The sequence below is a fragment of the Bactrocera oleae genome, chromosome 6, assembly GCF_042242935.1.
Source record: "Bactrocera oleae isolate idBacOlea1 chromosome 6, idBacOlea1, whole genome shotgun sequence".
NCBI lineage: Eukaryota > Metazoa > Arthropoda > Insecta > Diptera > Tephritidae > Bactrocera > Bactrocera oleae.
In genome coordinates, this window is record NC_091540.1 from 22,535,895 (window position 1) to 22,554,900 (window position 19,006).

At 36.6% G+C, this 19,006-nt stretch overlaps 1 protein-coding gene across 1 annotated transcript in view; it reads left to right on the forward strand.

Annotated features, from left to right (window-relative positions):
- The window catches only part of EMC10 (ER membrane protein complex subunit 10), a 24,395-nt gene continuing 5,389 nt past the window's right edge, over nt 1–19,006 (forward strand). Inside the window, exons 1-3 of the mRNA XM_014239888.3 lie at nt 1–161; nt 215–385; nt 2,858–3,054. Of these exons, the coding sequence (XP_014095363.2) occupies nt 99–161; nt 215–385; nt 2,858–3,054 (431 nt within the window). The 5' untranslated portion in view covers nt 1–98. The remainder of the gene's footprint in view (nt 162–214; nt 386–2,857; nt 3,055–19,006) is intronic.

A 19,006-nucleotide genomic window follows, 5' to 3' on the forward strand; every position in this document is an offset into this window, starting at 1 on the left:
CCCATGATCGTCACCCTATCGTTCTTTATGAATCGATACATGCCGTAAAAACTTCGATGTACATTTTAATCTTTTAATATAGTTGGGCAGTTAGAATTATGGAGATATTCAAACGTTTATATTTCCTTTTAGTACTTATTATGGATTATAAATTCAGCTTGGTAAGTTTTTTTTTTTGTTTCGAATTATATTAGTAATGACAGTTCTTTTTCAGGGTTATTTGGAATATGATAATTGGCTAAATATTGAGTTAAGTCATGCGATTGACCCTAAAAGTCTCAACAGTTTTACATATCGGGGAAATGTTACAATATCAAGTTTGGATATTGGATTCGCTAAAACGAACCAGGAAGCTTTAACTGGTATTCAAATACAAAACCTTCAGGTAAAAATATGGTAAATGTATAGTTTAGGTCCCCCAACTAAGGAGGACTCAAAAAATAATTTTTTTTTTAAATCGTCTTATTTATACGCTTAGATTACAAATCTGTGAGCGGAAAGTGAATTTTTTCAATAGTTTATGTATATTTTTTAATATTTATTTAACACACTGCACATATCACAAATTCCAGTCACTTAGTTGTTGTTGTAGCGGCAAAATTCTGTAGAATTCAGATCACTTAGCTGTAATTACCAGTTCAGCGTGGTAACCATTTTCTTATGAAAAAATATACTAAAGAAATGTAACGGCCACAATTTCTTTATCGTCGAACTCCTTTCCGTACTGGCGGTTGTTGTTGTTGTTGTAACGGTTACGTAGTCCCCGTTTGGGTGATAAATTCCAGATTCGTTGTCGTCGAGGTCATCGAGCTGTTTCGACGGGGTCGGACCATAGGGAGAAGGGTGTTAGATGAGTGGAGTTTGTTGGGCATGCAAAGAGATGGTTAGTGTCATGCTCATTGCACGCAGGACATGTGTTTGGTATGTCGGGGTCTATTCTGGATAAGTAGGAGTTTAACCTGCTACAGTATCCAGAACCAAGTTGCGCGAGGGTCACTCTGGTTTCGCGAGGCAACTCGAGCTCTCTACGTCTGCTATGGGTGGTGGTTTGACTCGTAATACGCCATTCACTGAGAGGGAGTCGGTGAAGGTGTTGATGGCTCCACTGTGAATGACGGTCAGTGCCTGTCTGAAGTTCATTGCGTCCAAAGTCCGGTAGGCGTACTGCCTAATGTCGTCGACGTAATCAAGGAAAGACCTCTTGATGTTCGTAGGAGGCGGCTCCTCTACAAGCAGGTGACTACAGGGGTGGTTTCTACGAAAACATCCCAGCAGAAACTGATTGGAGAGGAGTTCGTTGTGTTCCTTAACCGGAAGCATACAGGCCTCACTATGTAGGTGTTCGATTGGAGACATCAAGAGGCATCCCGCGATAGTCCAGAGTGCAGTGTTCTGACAGGTCTGAAGCTTCTTCTTCTGCGTGTCACTGCATCTAGGCGACCATATTGGGGCTGCAAAAACTTGAACAATATGTGATTTTTACAAAGAAAAAAATAAAACAATTTAAATGTATAAAAAAAATTTGTAATGCATATTTATCAAAAAAATAAAAAATCGTTTTTTTTTATTAGTTTATTTTTGAAAAAATTAAAAAAAAAAAATAGAAATATTGAACAAATTCACTTTCCGCTCACGAATTTGTAATATACGCTTAAAAATAAGACTGTTGGGGGTTCGGCTTTAGTATACCGTCCAAGGCTTTCGGGGATAAAATGGGTATGGGCGGATAGAGGAGATCGTCCAGATCAAGAATATATATAGATATAGCCGCGGGAAACTTATAATTTTCGAGATATTTAAGTTTAAAGTTGAAAATTTCAACTATTTAAAGTAAGTATTTTTGCGGTTGAAAATGAATTATACACTCTTATTTTTCACTTTTATAGCCACTAACACTTGACTAATTCGTTTTTAGAAATTTTTTTTTATATTAAATGCTGCAAAAATAGCTTTATTTGAATATTTAAATCATTCTTCAATATTATTGATTTTGACAATAACAAAGTGCAAAAAGAATTTCTGCGCGTATAAACCTTGGTACACCCCGGTGTTGGACCGACCAGGGTTATTATTTTGAAACGCGGCCGAAGGCCGCCAACGCAAAAAGAAGCTCTGCGCGAAAAATATTCTGATACACGCCGGTGTTGGACCGACCAGGCCGAAGGCCGCCAACGCAAAAAAGGAGTTCTACGCGAAAAGACCTTGTTACATCACGGTGTTGGACCGACCAGGTTTAATTTTTTTAAAGCGCGGCCGAAGGCCGCCAACGCAAAAAGAGGTTCTACAAGAAAAAGTAATATTGTCATAAAGGGTATAACGTAATACTTAACATCAATGCTCTGTAATAGTTTATTTCTCTAGGTTTTGGATTCCTGTATTTGGGGTATTATCTGTTTTAATTTTTTTCAGTACAAAAGATGTCGATAAGATAACACTGGTTATTTGACATTTTGCAACCCTTTTGTTATTGTCAGAATTAATAGCATTTAACAATAATTTAATTATTGAATTAAACTATTTTTGCACTATATAATATAAAATAAATGTGTACAAGCGAATTAGTGAAGTGTTAGTGGATATAAAAGTGGAAAATATAAGTGTATAATTCATGTGAAATCGAAAAAATGCGTACTTTAAATAGTTGAAATTTTCAACTTTAAACGTAAATATCTCGAAAACTATAAGTTTCCCGCTATATATATTCTTGATCTGGAGGTTTTCCTCTACCCGCCCATACCCATTTTATCCCCGAAAGCCTAGGACGGTATACTAAAGTTTTCCCCGATTGGGGACCTAAACTATACATTTACCTAAAATATTCTACGTAGTTTAATTTTTATTTACTAATTATTAACAGTCTTTGGCAAAAATGGATAAGTTGTACAGGTTAAAAGCCGAAGTTACTTATGCTGATGGAAAGCGACAAGAATTTTTAAGCTCAACCAAAGTGTGCAATCTTATTATGTCCAATTTAAACGATATTATGTGGATATCAATAGATCACAATGGATATATAAATGCTGTGACGGTTTTGACATCTAGATCTGATATTTGGTAAGTGTTGTTGGTGAATGTGAAAATATGTCTATATATTTATGTACCATTGCACTTGCCATAACAAAATTTGGCGCTTCGTCATGTTTTACTTGCCAAAGTGGAAAATTTATACTTCAGAAACAAAGTTTTAAAGTAAAAATATAGATATTTTAAAGTATATATCCTAAATTCGTATATAAAACGGGTATAGGCTGATGGAGGAGGATCTCATGGTTTATTTTCAGTTTATAATGAATTTTCACTACCACTGCATCTTTCTTACATTAACATTTCATTAAATAATTTTTAATCATTGTAAAAACAGCTAAGTTCAATACTTAACTTTTTATTTAATTCTATTTAGACAAATATACCACAAAAAGTTTGCATGGCAACAATTGGTAGGTGTTATCATATACATTATATATTGCTATAGAAATTCAAGAAATGCGGAAAACAAACACCCACATTATTCGTGTTACGCTTAGAACTCTTTTCTGCCTTCGGCCGCGCTTCAAAAATTAATCCTGGCCGATCCAACAACGGAATGTGAGTTCTCAGCGAGACGAGTTGATTCGATTCAGCCAGTCTGTCTCTATATACTCGATCTAGTCTTTGAGATATCGATTTGAAATTTTGCAGATATTCCTTTCTCCTCAAGAAGCTGATTTGTCCGAACTGCAAATATTGGACCACTATAAGATACCAACTGCTCGATCAAAATTAAGTACTTCCTACTTTTTATTTGGCAAGGTATCTTGAAGAAATTTACATAGATTGCCACCTAAGACAGTGCTATGATCTCGGAACAAATTCTTTAGTTCATAACACTGATCAAAAAAAAAATAAAGATTTTTTTGTTGTAACGGTTATCTAGTATTGTCGTCGAGGTCATCTAATGGTAGGCCCAAGAAACAGGCTGCTTCGACGGGGTCGGACCATAGGGAAAAGCGTGCTAGATGAGTTGGGTTTGTTGGGCATGCAAAGAGGTGGTTAGTATCATGCGGAGCCTCATTGCACGCAGGACATGTGTTTGGTATGTCGGGGTCTATTCTGGATAAGTAGGAGTTTAACCTGCTACAGTATCCAGAACCAAGTTGCGCGAGGGTCACTCTGGTTTCGCGAGGCAACTCGAGCTCTCTACGTCTGCTATGGGTGGTGGTTTGACTCGTAATACGCCATTCACTGAGAGGGAGTCGGTGAAGGTGTTGATGGCTCCACTGTGAATGACGGTCAGTGCCTGTCTGAAGTTCATTGCGTCCAAAGTCCGGTAGGCGTACTGCCTAATGTCGTCGACGTAATCAAGGAAAGACCTCTTGATGTTCGTAGGAGGCGGCTCCTCTACAAGCAGGTGACTACAGGGGTGGTTTCTACGAAAACATCCCAGCAGAAACTGATTGGAGAGGAGTTCGTTGTGTTCCTTAACCGGAAGCATACAGGCCTCACTATGTAGGTGTTCGATTGGAGACATCAAGAGGCATCCCGCGATAGTCCAGAGTGCAGTGTTCTGACAGGTCTGAAGCTTCTTCTTCTGCGTGTCACTGCATCTAGGCGACCATATTGGGGCTGCAAAAACTTGAACAATATGTGATTTTTACAAAGAAAAAAATAAAACAATTTAAATGTATAAAAAAAATTTGTAATGCATATTTATCAAAAAAATAAAAAATCGTTTTTTTTTATTAGTTTATTTTTGAAAAAATTAAAAAAAAAAAATAGAAATATTGAACAAATTCACTTTCCGCTCACGAATTTGTAATATACGCTTAAAAATAAGACTGTTGGGGGTTCGGCTTTAGTATACCGTCCAAGGCTTTCGGGGATAAAATGGGTATGGGCGGATAGAGGAGATCGTCCAGATCAAGAATATATATAGATATAGCCGCGGGAAACTTATAATTTTCGAGATATTTAAGTTTAAAGTTGAAAATTTCAACTATTTAAAGTAAGTATTTTTGCGGTTGAAAATGAATTATACACTCTTATTTTTCACTTTTATAGCCACTAACACTTGACTAATTCGTTTTTAGAAATTTTTTTTTATATTAAATGCTGCAAAAATAGCTTTATTTGAATATTTAAATCATTCTTCAATATTATTGATTTTGACAATAACAAAGTGCAAAAAGAATTTCTGCGCGTATAAACCTTGGTACACCCCGGTGTTGGACCGACCAGGGTTATTATTTTGAAACGCGGCCGAAGGCCGCCAACGCAAAAAGAAGCTCTGCGCGAAAAATATTCTGATACACGCCGGTGTTGGACCGACCAGGCCGAAGGCCGCCAACGCAAAAAAGGAGTTCTACGCGAAAAGACCTTGTTACATCACGGTGTTGGACCGACCAGGTTTAATTTTTTTAAAGCGCGGCCGAAGGCCGCCAACGCAAAAAGAGGTTCTACAAGAAAAAGTAATATTGTCATAAAGGGTATAACGTAATACTTAACATCAATGCTCTGTAATAGTTTATTTCTCTAGGTTTTGGATTCCTGTATTTGGGGTATTATCTGTTTTAATTTTTTTCAGTACAAAAGATGTCGATAAGATAACACTGGTTATTTGACATTTTGCAACCCTTTTGTTATTGTCAGAATTAATAGCATTTAACAATAATTTAATTATTGAATTAAACTATTTTTGCACTATATAATATAAAATAAATGTGTACAAGCGAATTAGTGAAGTGTTAGTGGATATAAAAGTGGAAAATATAAGTGTATAATTCATGTGAAATCGAAAAAATGCGTACTTTAAATAGTTGAAATTTTCAACTTTAAACGTAAATATCTCGAAAACTATAAGTTTCCCGCTATATATATTCTTGATCTGGAGGTTTTCCTCTACCCGCCCATACCCATTTTATCCCCGAAAGCCTAGGACGGTATACTAAAGTTTTCCCCGATTGGGGACCTAAACTATACATTTACCTAAAATATTCTACGTAGTTTAATTTTTATTTACTAATTATTAACAGTCTTTGGCAAAAATGGATAAGTTGTACAGGTTAAAAGCCGAAGTTACTTATGCTGATGGAAAGCGACAAGAATTTTTAAGCTCAACCAAAGTGTGCAATCTTATTATGTCCAATTTAAACGATATTATGTGGATATCAATAGATCACAATGGATATATAAATGCTGTGACGGTTTTGACATCTAGATCTGATATTTGGTAAGTGTTGTTGGTGAATGTGAAAATATGTCTATATATTTATGTACCATTGCACTTGCCATAACAAAATTTGGCGCTTCGTCATGTTTTACTTGCCAAAGTGGAAAATTTATACTTCAGAAACAAAGTTTTAAAGTAAAAATATAGATATTTTAAAGTATATATCCTAAATTCGTATATAAAACGGGTATAGGCTGATGGAGGAGGATCTCATGGTTTATTTTCAGTTTATAATGAATTTTCACTACCACTGCATCTTTCTTACATTAACATTTCATTAAATAATTTTTAATCATTGTAAAAACAGCTAAGTTCAATACTTAACTTTTTATTTAATTCTATTTAGACAAATATACCACAAAAAGTTTGCATGGCAACAATTGGTAGGTGTTATCATATACATTATATATTGCTATAGAAATTCAAGAAATGCGGAAAACAAACACCCACATTATTCGTGTTACGCTTAGAACTCTTTTCTGCCTTCGGCCGCGCTTCAAAAATTAATCCTGGCCGATCCAACAACGGAATGTGAGTTCTCAGCGAGACGAGTTGATTCGATTCAGCCAGTCTGTCTCTATATACTCGATCTAGTCTTTGAGATATCGATTTGAAATTTTGCAGATATTCCTTTCTCCTCAAGAAGCTGATTTGTCCGAACTGCAAATATTGGACCACTATAAGATACCAACTGCTCGATCAAAATTAAGTACTTCCTACTTTTTATTTGGCAAGGTATCTTGAAGAAATTTACATAGATTGCCACCTAAGACAGTGCTATGATCTCGGAACAAATTCTTTAGTTCATAACACTGATCAAAAAAAAAATAAAGATTTTTTTGTTGTAACGGTTATCTAGTATTGTCGTCGAGGTCATCTAATGGTAGGCCCAAGAAACAGGCTGCTTCGACGGGGTCGGACCATAGGGAAAAGCGTGCTAGATGAGTTGGGTTTGTTGGGCATGCAAAGAGGTGGTTAGTATCATGCGGAGCCTCATTGCACGCAGAACATATGTTTGGAATGTCGGGGTCTATTCTGAATAAGTAGGAGTTTAACCTGCTACAATATTCAGCTCGAGCTCTACGTCTGCTATGGGTGGTGGTTTGACTCCTAGTACGCAATTGACTGAGAGGGAGTCGATGAAGGTGTTAATGGCTCTATAGTTCGTTGCGTCCGAAGTCCGGTCGGCGTAATGTCTGATGTCGTCTACGTAATCAAGGAATGACCTCTTGATGTTCCTAGGAGGCGGTTGCGGTGCAAGCAGACTTCAGGGGTGTTTTCATAGAAACTGCTTCCAGAGGAGCTCGTTATGTTTCTTAACTGGAAGCATAAGGGCCTCACTGTGCAGGTGTTCTATTGGGGACATCAAGAGACATCCCATGATAGTCCGGAGTGCAGTGTTCTGACAAGTCTGAAGCTTCTTCGTCTGCGTGGCACTACATCCAGGCGACCATATTATTGATGCATAGTTTAAGGCCGGCCAGCCGATTACCTTGTATGTTGCCAACAACGTTTCTTTATCTTTTCTTCAAGAGCTGTCGGCAAGCGATTTGAGGATTTTGTTGTGGCTCTGTACTTTGGCAGTTATCGCGGTCGTGTGAGGAGTGAAGGAGCACAGACTGTCCAATGTGACGCCTAAAATTTTAGTGTTATTAACTGTCGGAATTTTTGTGCCATCGACTGAAATGTTCAGGTCCAGCCTGTACTCCTTCGTCAAATTTGTGCAGATGGTCGCTGTGGATTTAGTGGGGGAGAGTGTTAGACTCTTTGCAGAGAAGAAGCGAGAAAGGTCGGAGAGCTAGCTGTTTACTTTTGAGCACACGCCATCGATTCCATTGCTCGACGTCAATATCGTGCAGTGGTGGTTGACAGCTCAGGTAGTTCATAGTCCACCGCTTCAGCCCTGGGGGGAGCGTTGATTGTTTCAGGTCCTCAAGTAGCGTTGTGAGATTGACTGTGTTAAAAGCTTTTGAACAGTCCAACGCTACGAGGATTGTCCTCTCGCAGGGTGGCTTCTGGTTTAGGCCATGAATTGTCCGGGCGTTTATGACGCTAAGTGCTGTGCACTTTTCGGAAGCCATGCTGATGGTCTGCTAGAGTCAGGTGGTGAGTGAATGTCGGGAGTAGCAAGGCCTCAAGTGTCTTCACTACTGGGACAAGGAGAGTTATCGGACAATAAGACACACCTTTGTCGTTCCCTCGGCTTACACAAGACCTTGACAGCAAGTTTACTTACATCGGTGGCGAGATTGCACTACTTCAGGTGCTCTATATTTCCATTTTGTCCGCTTATGTTGATTTACTATTTGCCGAATATCCAAATTGAGATCCCTTATTCGGGGATCACACGGTGTCGCGCTCGTTTGCTAATACAATGCTTCGGCTAGGAAGTGCGAAGTTCTGCGAATCTTCCAGCCGGAATGAAGCGCTCACCAAAGATAACGTCCATAGGAATGGGTAGTGCGTTGAAGGTGCTCTTAGTAAATTCTGTGAAGCCGACTCAGTTAGCTTTGTTAAAGTTAATGAAGGTGCGGTTGTCCACAGAAATCAATTCGTGAGGTCAGACTAGGAGTCATACTGCCTAGAGCTTCTTAGGGCCGTAGAGGTCCTTTCTTGGTCACTCAACTGGAGTGGCGGCGTTAAGGCTGGTGTCGCAGTATTGCGTTGGCAGCATGGGGCCACGTAACTTGTGGTCCACTCCCTATGAGTCTTAAGGCCTGAGCAGGTCTTAAGATGGCTCCATCCATTGCATGTATTGCACCTAAGCGAGGTGGAGCTTGGATGGAGCCTTTTATCGCATATGCAGCAAAAGAATTCCTCGGGGCCCGGGCTGGACTCGATACCAGCACGGGTCAAGAGGATACGGAGCAACCCTGCTGCTAGGTGTTGCTCTAATGACGACAAACTTAACCTAGAACTTACCGATCCAAACAGGGTTAGATCGCCAAAATAACAGCCTTTGGTCGGATAAAATCCGCGTCAATTCCGGTGACGTAGAACTAGTTGTTGTGGGAATTGGGAATTTCCCTCGCTCTTCTAGCTGCCTACTGATAGCTGGTCTTTCTGAACTAACTCGTGTCTGAAGAGGAGTTTCAGCTGCTCTTAAAACACGTTATCGCACTGCTTCCTGTTGTCTTCTCTGCTTTACGTGAACTTCAGATTCTTAATTTCGTGCAATTTTAGCTTAACGGACCGACGAAGAATTTATTGGTAGCGCAGATTTCCGTGTCAGAAGAAATAACAATGAAGAAAAACTCAAAATAGCTGAAGGTGCACTATAGAAGTATAGTGTTTAGTCTCCGTAGTATAGCATACTATACTGAAAGTATAGTTTATGGAAGTATAGTGTATAGTCTCCATTGTAGAGTTAATCTGATTGGATGTTAACGTGGCTGTCGGTAGTACAGTGTGATAGTTTTATAGTATTCAGGCTTGAGCCTCATTACTGGAATACTAGATAGCGTTAAAGTAGCCAGATTAAGAGGTTATATTGACAAAAAAAATTCTTTATATTATTAAAAAAAAAAATTTTTTTATTAAATAACATACGATACGTTCATTCTGACACCTCCAAGAGTATGTGTACAAAGCTTTATGATGATCGGTTAAGTAGTTTTTGCGTGAAAGCGTAACAAACAAACAGGTTTTCGCATTTATAATATTATATAATATAAGTAGGGATTACCTATATACATACATATCTACATATATATCCTTAATATGGAGGTCTAAATAGTTTTATATTAGGTCCTAAAAATATAATTAAAAATGCGTATCGGATGCGATTTAGTATAAAAATTCCTGAATTTGGTGTTATAAAAAAAAAAAACAGTGTCAACACTCAGAAAGTAGTTCTCGAAAGAACTTAGGACATCCCCGGTGTTGGATCGACCGGGTTATATTTAGAAATTGAAGAAAACGCAATTTTAATCGAGTATATGTGTGTGTTAAAGAATGGTTATACTTTACTCTTTCCTTTCTAGTGTTATATACAGATTTATATATGATCAGGATGGCGATACTAGTTGAATTCCCGGTGAGTGTAGGTCTGTCTGTATGTTCAACCGATAATTTGAGTAAAATATGTTGATAAAACAGGGCACCCTGTGAAGGTTGATGTTGCACGCCCACAAATGGCTCCGTCTGATAGGTTTAAAGTACATATATCCTTCTTACTCCTCATACAATGCAAAAATGGATTTCATCGGATGCCACGCCCATGGGGGTGACGGTTTCATTGAAAACCCTAAAAGTGCGATAATTCACTAAACAAATACGTCAGAAACATTCAATTTGATAACCTACATGATATGGATAGATACGGAAGAAGCACAAATAGTGCCATGTTCTACTGTTGTAAATTGCAAGGACCAAAGCAGGGGAAATAAGAAAGAGTTAGACTTCATTGTTTGAAGAAATCGTGAATGGATTACAATCAAATTCGGTATCATATAAACTTATTTTGATGGCTCACTTAATTTTATTACTATATTTTACTTCCCGTCAACAAAAATTATACTAAAACCATCCTCAAATGAGATATTATATTATATATGTGATATAAACTCAACCGAAGACGCTAAATTAAATATATTGCGTTGATGTGAAAAATGTCAACCAAATGATCGGAATTTATTGTATTAGCGATATGAGGTTTAGACCAAGACCAATTTCATTTGTATTGAGCGGCAAACGATTAATATAATTTTATAACTTATAAGAAAACTTTTAACTTAACGGTTTAAAGTCAGGTGGAAAGTCGAAAATCATTAAAAAGGATATATTGGGCTGATGCAATAATTTTTGACATCAGGTATAGGATCGTCAGGATAATGTTTGTATCGAATTTGGTTGAAATTGGTCTAGTAAGTCCAGAGATTTGTGATTTTATATAAAAGTAGGCGGTGCCACGCCCAATTTCGGCCTCGCCTCCTATAAAGCTCTTTTGTATCATTCTGGGTGTAAAATTAAATGTCTGACGCATTTAGTTATTGATTTATCGTGCTTTTAGTAGTTTTTAACGCGGGGTTATAATCCGATTTTATCCATTTTCACACTACCGGTAGGGGTTTTTATAGAAAGTGGCTTAAGCTAATTTGGTTATTGTGATCAGTGATTTAGGAGATATGTACATTAGAGGGCGGGGTAACGCCCACTTTTCCCAAAAGTTTTTGTCCACAGGTGCCTCTTGCTACTGCGTTCCCTTCACTAAATTACAGTTTTATATCTTAATTTTGTGCTTAGTTATGACATTTTATATGTTTTCGATTAATATCATGTTGTGGGCATGGCAGTGGTCCGATTACGCCCATCAACGAACTCGTCCTCATTTTGTTTTTGCCAGGGAACACGTGTACTAAGTTTCATTACGATATCCTAATTTTTACTCAAGTTATCGCTTACGCAGACGAAAAATCATGAAAACTTTCATTTGATAAAAGTTATATTTTTTTTTTTTGCATCGCAGCAAACATATTTATTGCTGCTTCTTCTACCACTTACTTCTTCGAATAAATACCTAATTATGCACAGTGCAATATCATGATACGTGAACGAACCCTTGCGCCGCTTACGTCGCTTTCGTCGACATGTATTTCTTGTTACCGTGCGACGGTTGGTATTGCAGATGGGCGTGATCGGACCTCTGCCACGCCCACAAAACGCCATTAATCAAAAACATATAAATTACCATAACTAAGCTCCGCAATAAGATATAAGACTGTTATTTAGTACACAGGATCACATTAGGGAGGGGCATCTGCAGTTAAAATTTTTTTTTAAAGTAGGCGTGGTCCCGCCTCTAATAGGTTTAGTCTGCATATCTCCTAAGCCGCTAATGTTATAATAACAAAATTCACTGGAAGCAAATTTTTTTAGAACCTCTACCCACAGTGTGAAAATAGTTGAAATCGAGTGGCAACTCCGCCCACTCCCCATATAATGGTACTGTTAAAAACTACTAAAAGCGCGATAAATCAAGCACTAAACACTCCAGAGACATTAAATTTTATTTCTGGGATGGTATGGGATATCTTTACGTTATAGTGCGAAAATGGGAGAAATCGAATTACAACCACACCTACTAATTTCTATTTGATTCTTTCATTTTCCAGTATGCAAATCAAGCAACAATGATTGTATCGGGGTAAAACTTTGCGGGAATAATACGTTTAAAGTATGCCACCTTGTGACCAAAAATTCTCTAAATCGAACCAAAACTGTTCAAGCCCCTAAGTACTAAATATGTGGACCCCAGTGCCTATAGTTGACCTTCTACCGAAAATATCAGCCAATCCACAAAGAAATCTCAAACGAGTATACCATTTGACTTTGCGAGAGTATAAAATGTTCGGTTACATCCGAACTTAGCCCTTCCTTGCTTGTTTTTTAAGAAAATTGTATATATATTTTACAAACATTGTTTTTTGTAAAAATTAGTAGTATCAAATGAAAGAAGACATCTTCAATCATAATGGTACTGAATATAAGCGATATCGATTCGGTCTGTTAAGAAAAAACAAAAACATTTTCCAAGATCGTCCAAACAAATCGCACTTTAGTAGTTTTTAACAGAACCGTTACATGGTGAGTCGGTGGAGTTATCATCCGATTTCATCTATTTTCTCACTGTCGAAGGAAAAGGTTTTTTTTCCGACATAGGCCTTGTATTTTATTGTGGAGCTTACTTATGGCACTTTATAGATTTTCTATTAATGGCGTTTTGTGAGCGCGGCAGTGGTCTGATTGCTGATTCTACAATACCAAACTTCTTCTTAAATCTTAATTTTTACTTTAGCTAGAGCAAGCACGGACGGGTCACCCGGATTTCAACTCATCTCGTCATGCTGATCACTTATATATATGTGCAGTAGTTAGCACAAATGAGTGCATGTTTGTTCTTCGTCTATTTATTCCTGCATAAGTGTAGAAGTAGCTAAGAAAATTATAAAAGTTTTTTTCCCTTTAATTGATGTTCAACTCTAAACAAAATGGTTAATAATACAAAAAATAAAATATGAGACGAAAAAAAACAAATAAAACTAAAACAAATCGCATGTACTCAAATTGGCTCCTTACAGAAACTTTCAGAATATATCTAATTTTATTATTAGTCCATAACCCTTTATTGCACAAAACACTTTGTACACGGATTAGCATATTTTCCACCAAATTCTGTATAATTTCATTTGGAATACTATGTCATTACCGCTGTATCCGTTGCCAAATCTCGTCCACATTCATTGGGGTTGATCGGTATTGTCCCAACTTTATTTTCACGATTGTCCACAAATTATCAATCGGATTTAGATCACCTGCATCAGTAAAAAATTATGTTCCGTAGGCCATTACTTCACGATTTTGGATGTATATTTTATTTATTTCTATGAATGCGTTCTTTGGTGTCAAGTGCTTGTTCGTATTTATATTTTTTATCATGAGACGTGCGTCTGCATCTGTCAAAAATTTTTCTGTGCCCTTAACTTGTGCTTTGGATTATCTCGCCTTTTCTGAACGCTTATGATCACTCAGTGGCTTATTTTAGCGAGCTGCTTTAGAAGAGCCTGCTCTTGTCATGGCTATTATACTCTCCTCAATGCGTGGTGATAGCTTCCTTCATTATTTTGAAGAGCAATGAAATTAATGTAATAACTGTTAAAAACAATATTTTTTTATTTATTAAAAAGTTCTTACCAGGCGCAATAAAGCACCATTTCAGCTAAATGTTTTATTTAAGTCGTAAATAATTCAAACTTACGACAAACTTTGCTATTTTTTGTTGAAAGCTTAACGGGTGCATAATTGAGTACATGCGAGTTGTTTTAGTTTTATTAGTTTTTTTCTTGGAATCACATATTTTATTTTTTGTATAATTAATCATTTTGTTTAGAATTGAACATCAATTAATGTTCAAAAATGAACATGTGCGTTGATGCCAAAGGGCATCACTTTCAGTATACATCAACAAATTTAGTTTTATTATTCTACATATTAAGAATATAAGATAAGATAAGAAACATGTAAGAATAAATACAAGGAAACGGAGAGTTTGTGGTAATGTTCCCTCATCTGATTTTGTGAAAAAAAATCATTACAACGAAAGTATCTTATCAATATGTAACAAACATTATTTAAACGCCATTCAATTGACATTAAACTTTGTCTTACTTGGTGTTAGGCAGTTGCAATGAATTTGAGTGATCACGAAGGCTTTTTCTAATACGCAGCACATCAGTTTTGCCCAACATTTTTGTCATCAATATCCATTTAAATACCATTATTATTCACCTTTCCGGGAACAATAACTGAATTGAATTGTTTTGATATTTCGTTTAAAAATTGTCAGCTGTTATCTGTTAAATCTTTTTTTTTTATGTTGCAACATCAATGAAACTTAGACGGTAAATAGTTGAAGTTCGTAATATCAAAGAAGAGTTGGGTGGACCTGAAGTTGAATTGCTTCAACTTCAACTGATCTGAGTGGAGTTGAAAACCGTAATATGTGTTGGTATAAATGGATTTCTTAACCAATAATGTGGTTTAGAGCTGAATATAATTGAAATTGGTCTAGACTGACCATAGAGGTGACCATATTTTTCCCGGCAAAATCCGGGACGGGTTTTTAGTTATCGATTGTTTCCATATTAAAATTCACTGAAAATTGCGACTATAATACTTATAGGTGAGAGAGCAACACAATTTTATTCAATTCATTCTTTTTTTTTTAATGCCTAAGCCCGGGATGACTGGTCGCTTAACTCGAAATCCAGACTGTTCCGGCCAAACCGGGACGATTGGTCTGCTAAGTCTAGACCTTGCTCTAAACCTCATATCCGACTATACAATTTGGTCCACTTATACACATTATATTAAATTTTGACTTCTTACTTGAGTGTATAACTTATATGTCCCATTTGAGTTAATTGAGTTGATTTTAATATACATATCCCAACAAAGCAAAATGTAGTAATGAAACAAAGTGAGTCTATGACCTAAAAGATAAGTTAATAATATACCAAATATGTTCATAATTCAATCACAATTTTGTCGAATAATAAATGTTAATTTCCTAGGCAACATTTTCCAATATAAAGTTTTGTCAACACCTGAAAGTATTTTGCAGGCTTTAATCCTTGAAATGGCGTGAGTGTAAAATGTTACACTTTGAACCTAGCCATTCCTTATTATTTTTTTTTATATATTTGAACAAAATAAAAATGAACATATTAACAATTTCATTTATTTATTGATACATTTTTGTGAATATTTGGCTTCTGGAAGTTCTGTTTTTAGGCTCCACCAATAATCTGCTAGCATTGTATGGAACCCTAGCTACAAAATCCATTCTGACAAGTTAGAGTTTGTTCAAAGACAATTTCAGCTTTTCTTCAAAGTTTTTACCCTTTATCAATTTCCGTATTTGTGGACTTACAAATATTCCCTTTTTTAATTTTTGCCCTGGGTAGTTTAAACTTGGTTGTAATGCCTTTTGTTTGAGTCAAACAAAAATAACAATCATTTACATGACCCTTTTGTTTGGTTCAAATCATTGGTATAACAAATGGCATGTGTCTGAGTTCTTATTTAGCCCAAACTAATAGCAGTCTCACACAGGATACACAACATTTATGTGGAACCCAGGATTTATCTTGATTCCTCACTGGAAATTTAAAGTAGCCTAAACATCACTGTTCACTGACGCGAAATTACGACGCTGAGATTTAAAAGTAAACTCTGCACACACATAACAAAAAATGTCAGGGTCGTTAGAACACTTTCGTGGCATGTTTACGATGTTTGCGATGAGCAGTTTAGTATTTAGATCAGATTTAGGATTAATGCGACGGTATAGTAATAATATATAAACGTGTTGTTTATAAATTCATTTTGTATCAAGAATAACGGCGAGATTTTATATTTTACTTTTTCATTTCAAGGTACAGTAACATAGCTCTGGGGCAAGAAACATGCTTTGAGTTTTCTACTAAAAAAATGGTTTGTAATTTAGTGATTATATTAGGGGTAGTAAAAAGAAATCCATTATTTTTCCAATAGATAGCGTTATTTATCTGTATCTCGCGTTGTATGAGACCGATCGGGTTCCGCTAGTTGATTCAGTTTTGTTTGAGTACGCGTCAAAGATGGACACTTGCAAAGAGAAAATACGCTATATATTACAGTTTTTCTTCGATAAGGGCCAAAACACAAACCAGGTGGCTGAAAATGTAAATAGCGTTTATGGCCTGATACTGTAACAGCTAATCACGCGCAATTTTGGTTTCGTCGATTCCGTTCCGGTAATTTCGATGTCAAAGATGCACCACGCACCAGAAGAGCAATTGTCGATAAAATCGGGGACATTATCGAGTCTGTCCGTCATGTAAGCACTGATTCGATTGCCCAAGATTGCACAAAACACCGTTTGGAACCATTTGAATAAGGCTGGATAAGAAAAGAAGTTCGATGTATGGGTGTTACACAAGTTAACGCAAAAAAATCTCATGGACCGAATTTCCATCTGCGAATCGCTGCTGAATCGCAAGAAAATCGACCAACTCGGAACTGTACTGTCAACAATTGGACCGTCTGAAGGAAGCAATCGCCCAGGAGCGGCCAGCTTTGCCCAAGAGGAGAGGAATTGTGTTCCAAGGAACACCGCCAGGCCACACACACCGATAGTGACTCGCCAGAAACTCCGGAACCTTGTTTGGGAGGTTCTTATACGTCCACCTTATAGTTCGGACCTGGCACCAAGTGATTACCTACTGTTCCTGTCCATGGCGAACAATTTCGCTGATGAAGAATTCGCTTCAAGAGAGGCTTGTGGAAATCGAGTGTCTCAATTTTGCCAATAGGAACGAAGGCTTCTATGAGAGAAGCATAATGAAATTACCCTTAAAATGGCAACAAGTTATCGAACAAATCGGAGCATATTTGGCCCAAATCGGATCATTCTACCTTTGGTAATTAAAGCCTTCAATTTCACGCAAAAATAATGGATTTCTTTTTACTATACCTTATATAATATATACAGGAAGTTCCCCAGAACTTAAAAAAGCAGTACCATCTGCAAATATTGATTCAGCTGTGATTTCGAGCACTGGTTACTACTAATATTTATGAACTGGGAAACTACGATTAAAGTAAACTTATGGGACAGTAAAAACAAGGGTCTTCTCTTGACTTATCAGGCTTTTTTATTGCCATGGTTTTAGCCTTTTTTCATGCTTCAGGGAAGTAACTCAACTGTAACAACTGTCAATGTCAGGAGACTTTTATAGATTTTATGTTCTTTAGAATTATAATATTTTTTTCAGAGCTGATATAAAAACTATCGGAAGACAGAGGACTGTTGTGTTAAGTGACGAGAAAAAATGAGCAGATGCAGTGTGATTCATATTAAAAATTTGACTAAGAATCGCACATTTTTCATTAGCAGTACTGTTACAGATTATATTATCTTTTAACGTTGGAATGTATGAATATTTCTTCTAACTATAAAACTTTTGTTATGTTCCAAAAGGGTTAAGACATCTTATTTTGTAATGCTTAAATCTCTTGTAGTTTTTTTAACTCGATTTAAGTTGGAGATCATTAACTTTATACGGACTACAAATAGATTTTAGTTCGACTTTTGGTAAAATTTTAGAGATATATCTTGAGTATTTTGTCCAGTTTGCGTTTTTGTAGTCGAACTTGAAAAAATTTTAGTTGTAGACTCGACGATTGAAGATAACCGATACCGGTAAATGATCAAAATTGAGCTCGTGTTGGACAATACTGGCGCATAGTTTGTAAATGTCTAGCGTTGAGCTTTGTTTTCCTCTGTCAGCAAGTATACGGATGTGATCACAAGATAAAACAATATGAAAATTGTATGGAACCATTTTTCGTGTAATAGATCTCTTCAGCAATTGGATGTAATACAACCCCAAAGAGGATTTCTACAATCACCACCAATAATATATTTGTTGCCTCTACTCGCTCATAAATGTCAATGGAAAGCTGTTGCCTCTTGTTGTTGGTTCTACCTGCATGATTTCTGGGGGTAACAACAAAAAATGTCAGTGTAATCGCTAGCTGAATTTGAAATTTGAATGCCGATGTTTTCAATAAGCGTATTGTTAGATGGAAGGAGCATGTCACCCCTGGCGTTCCTTGTGACTATTAGTTATAACATCGAATTGGTCGGCCCTCGATTTGCGGTTAATTAAATTTTTAATTAACTCGAAAGTTAGTTCTTCCTGTGTTAATTTCCTGAATGGAAAACATGTTATTAACTTGTGTTTTGGCTGGCATTATTGAACTCTGCTTGGACAGTCGTGGAAAGACGCTTTATGCGCACCGTTGCAATTAGCACATTTAATACTTTGCACAATACAATCTGTTGTTTTTTGGCTACCGGTTAGCACAAAATGTTTTAACCACGCAGCGACTGGCACCATGTCCGAACATCTGACAGTTAAAACACTAAGTAATTTTGTTGCTGTTTCTCCTTTGAAATTTCCATTTTATTTTCACATAATCGATGATGGAAAAGGTTTCTATTAATTCTTTCATCGATATCGATTGTCTGTCAAAATAGACCACAGAAAAAGTCAGTATCTGTTATTTGGTCTTCGATTTTTAACTAGCTTAACATCAGGGGGAGAAACCAGTTTAGATGATTCCAAAAAAACGATTTTTTTATTGCATAAATTGTTAGTACAACTATGTTGCTTAGGTTTCAAAACGAAATTTCAATTAGTTCTGATGATATGAGCACTAAGGTGGTAAACATGCGTTTTTCTCGAAACGAATTTT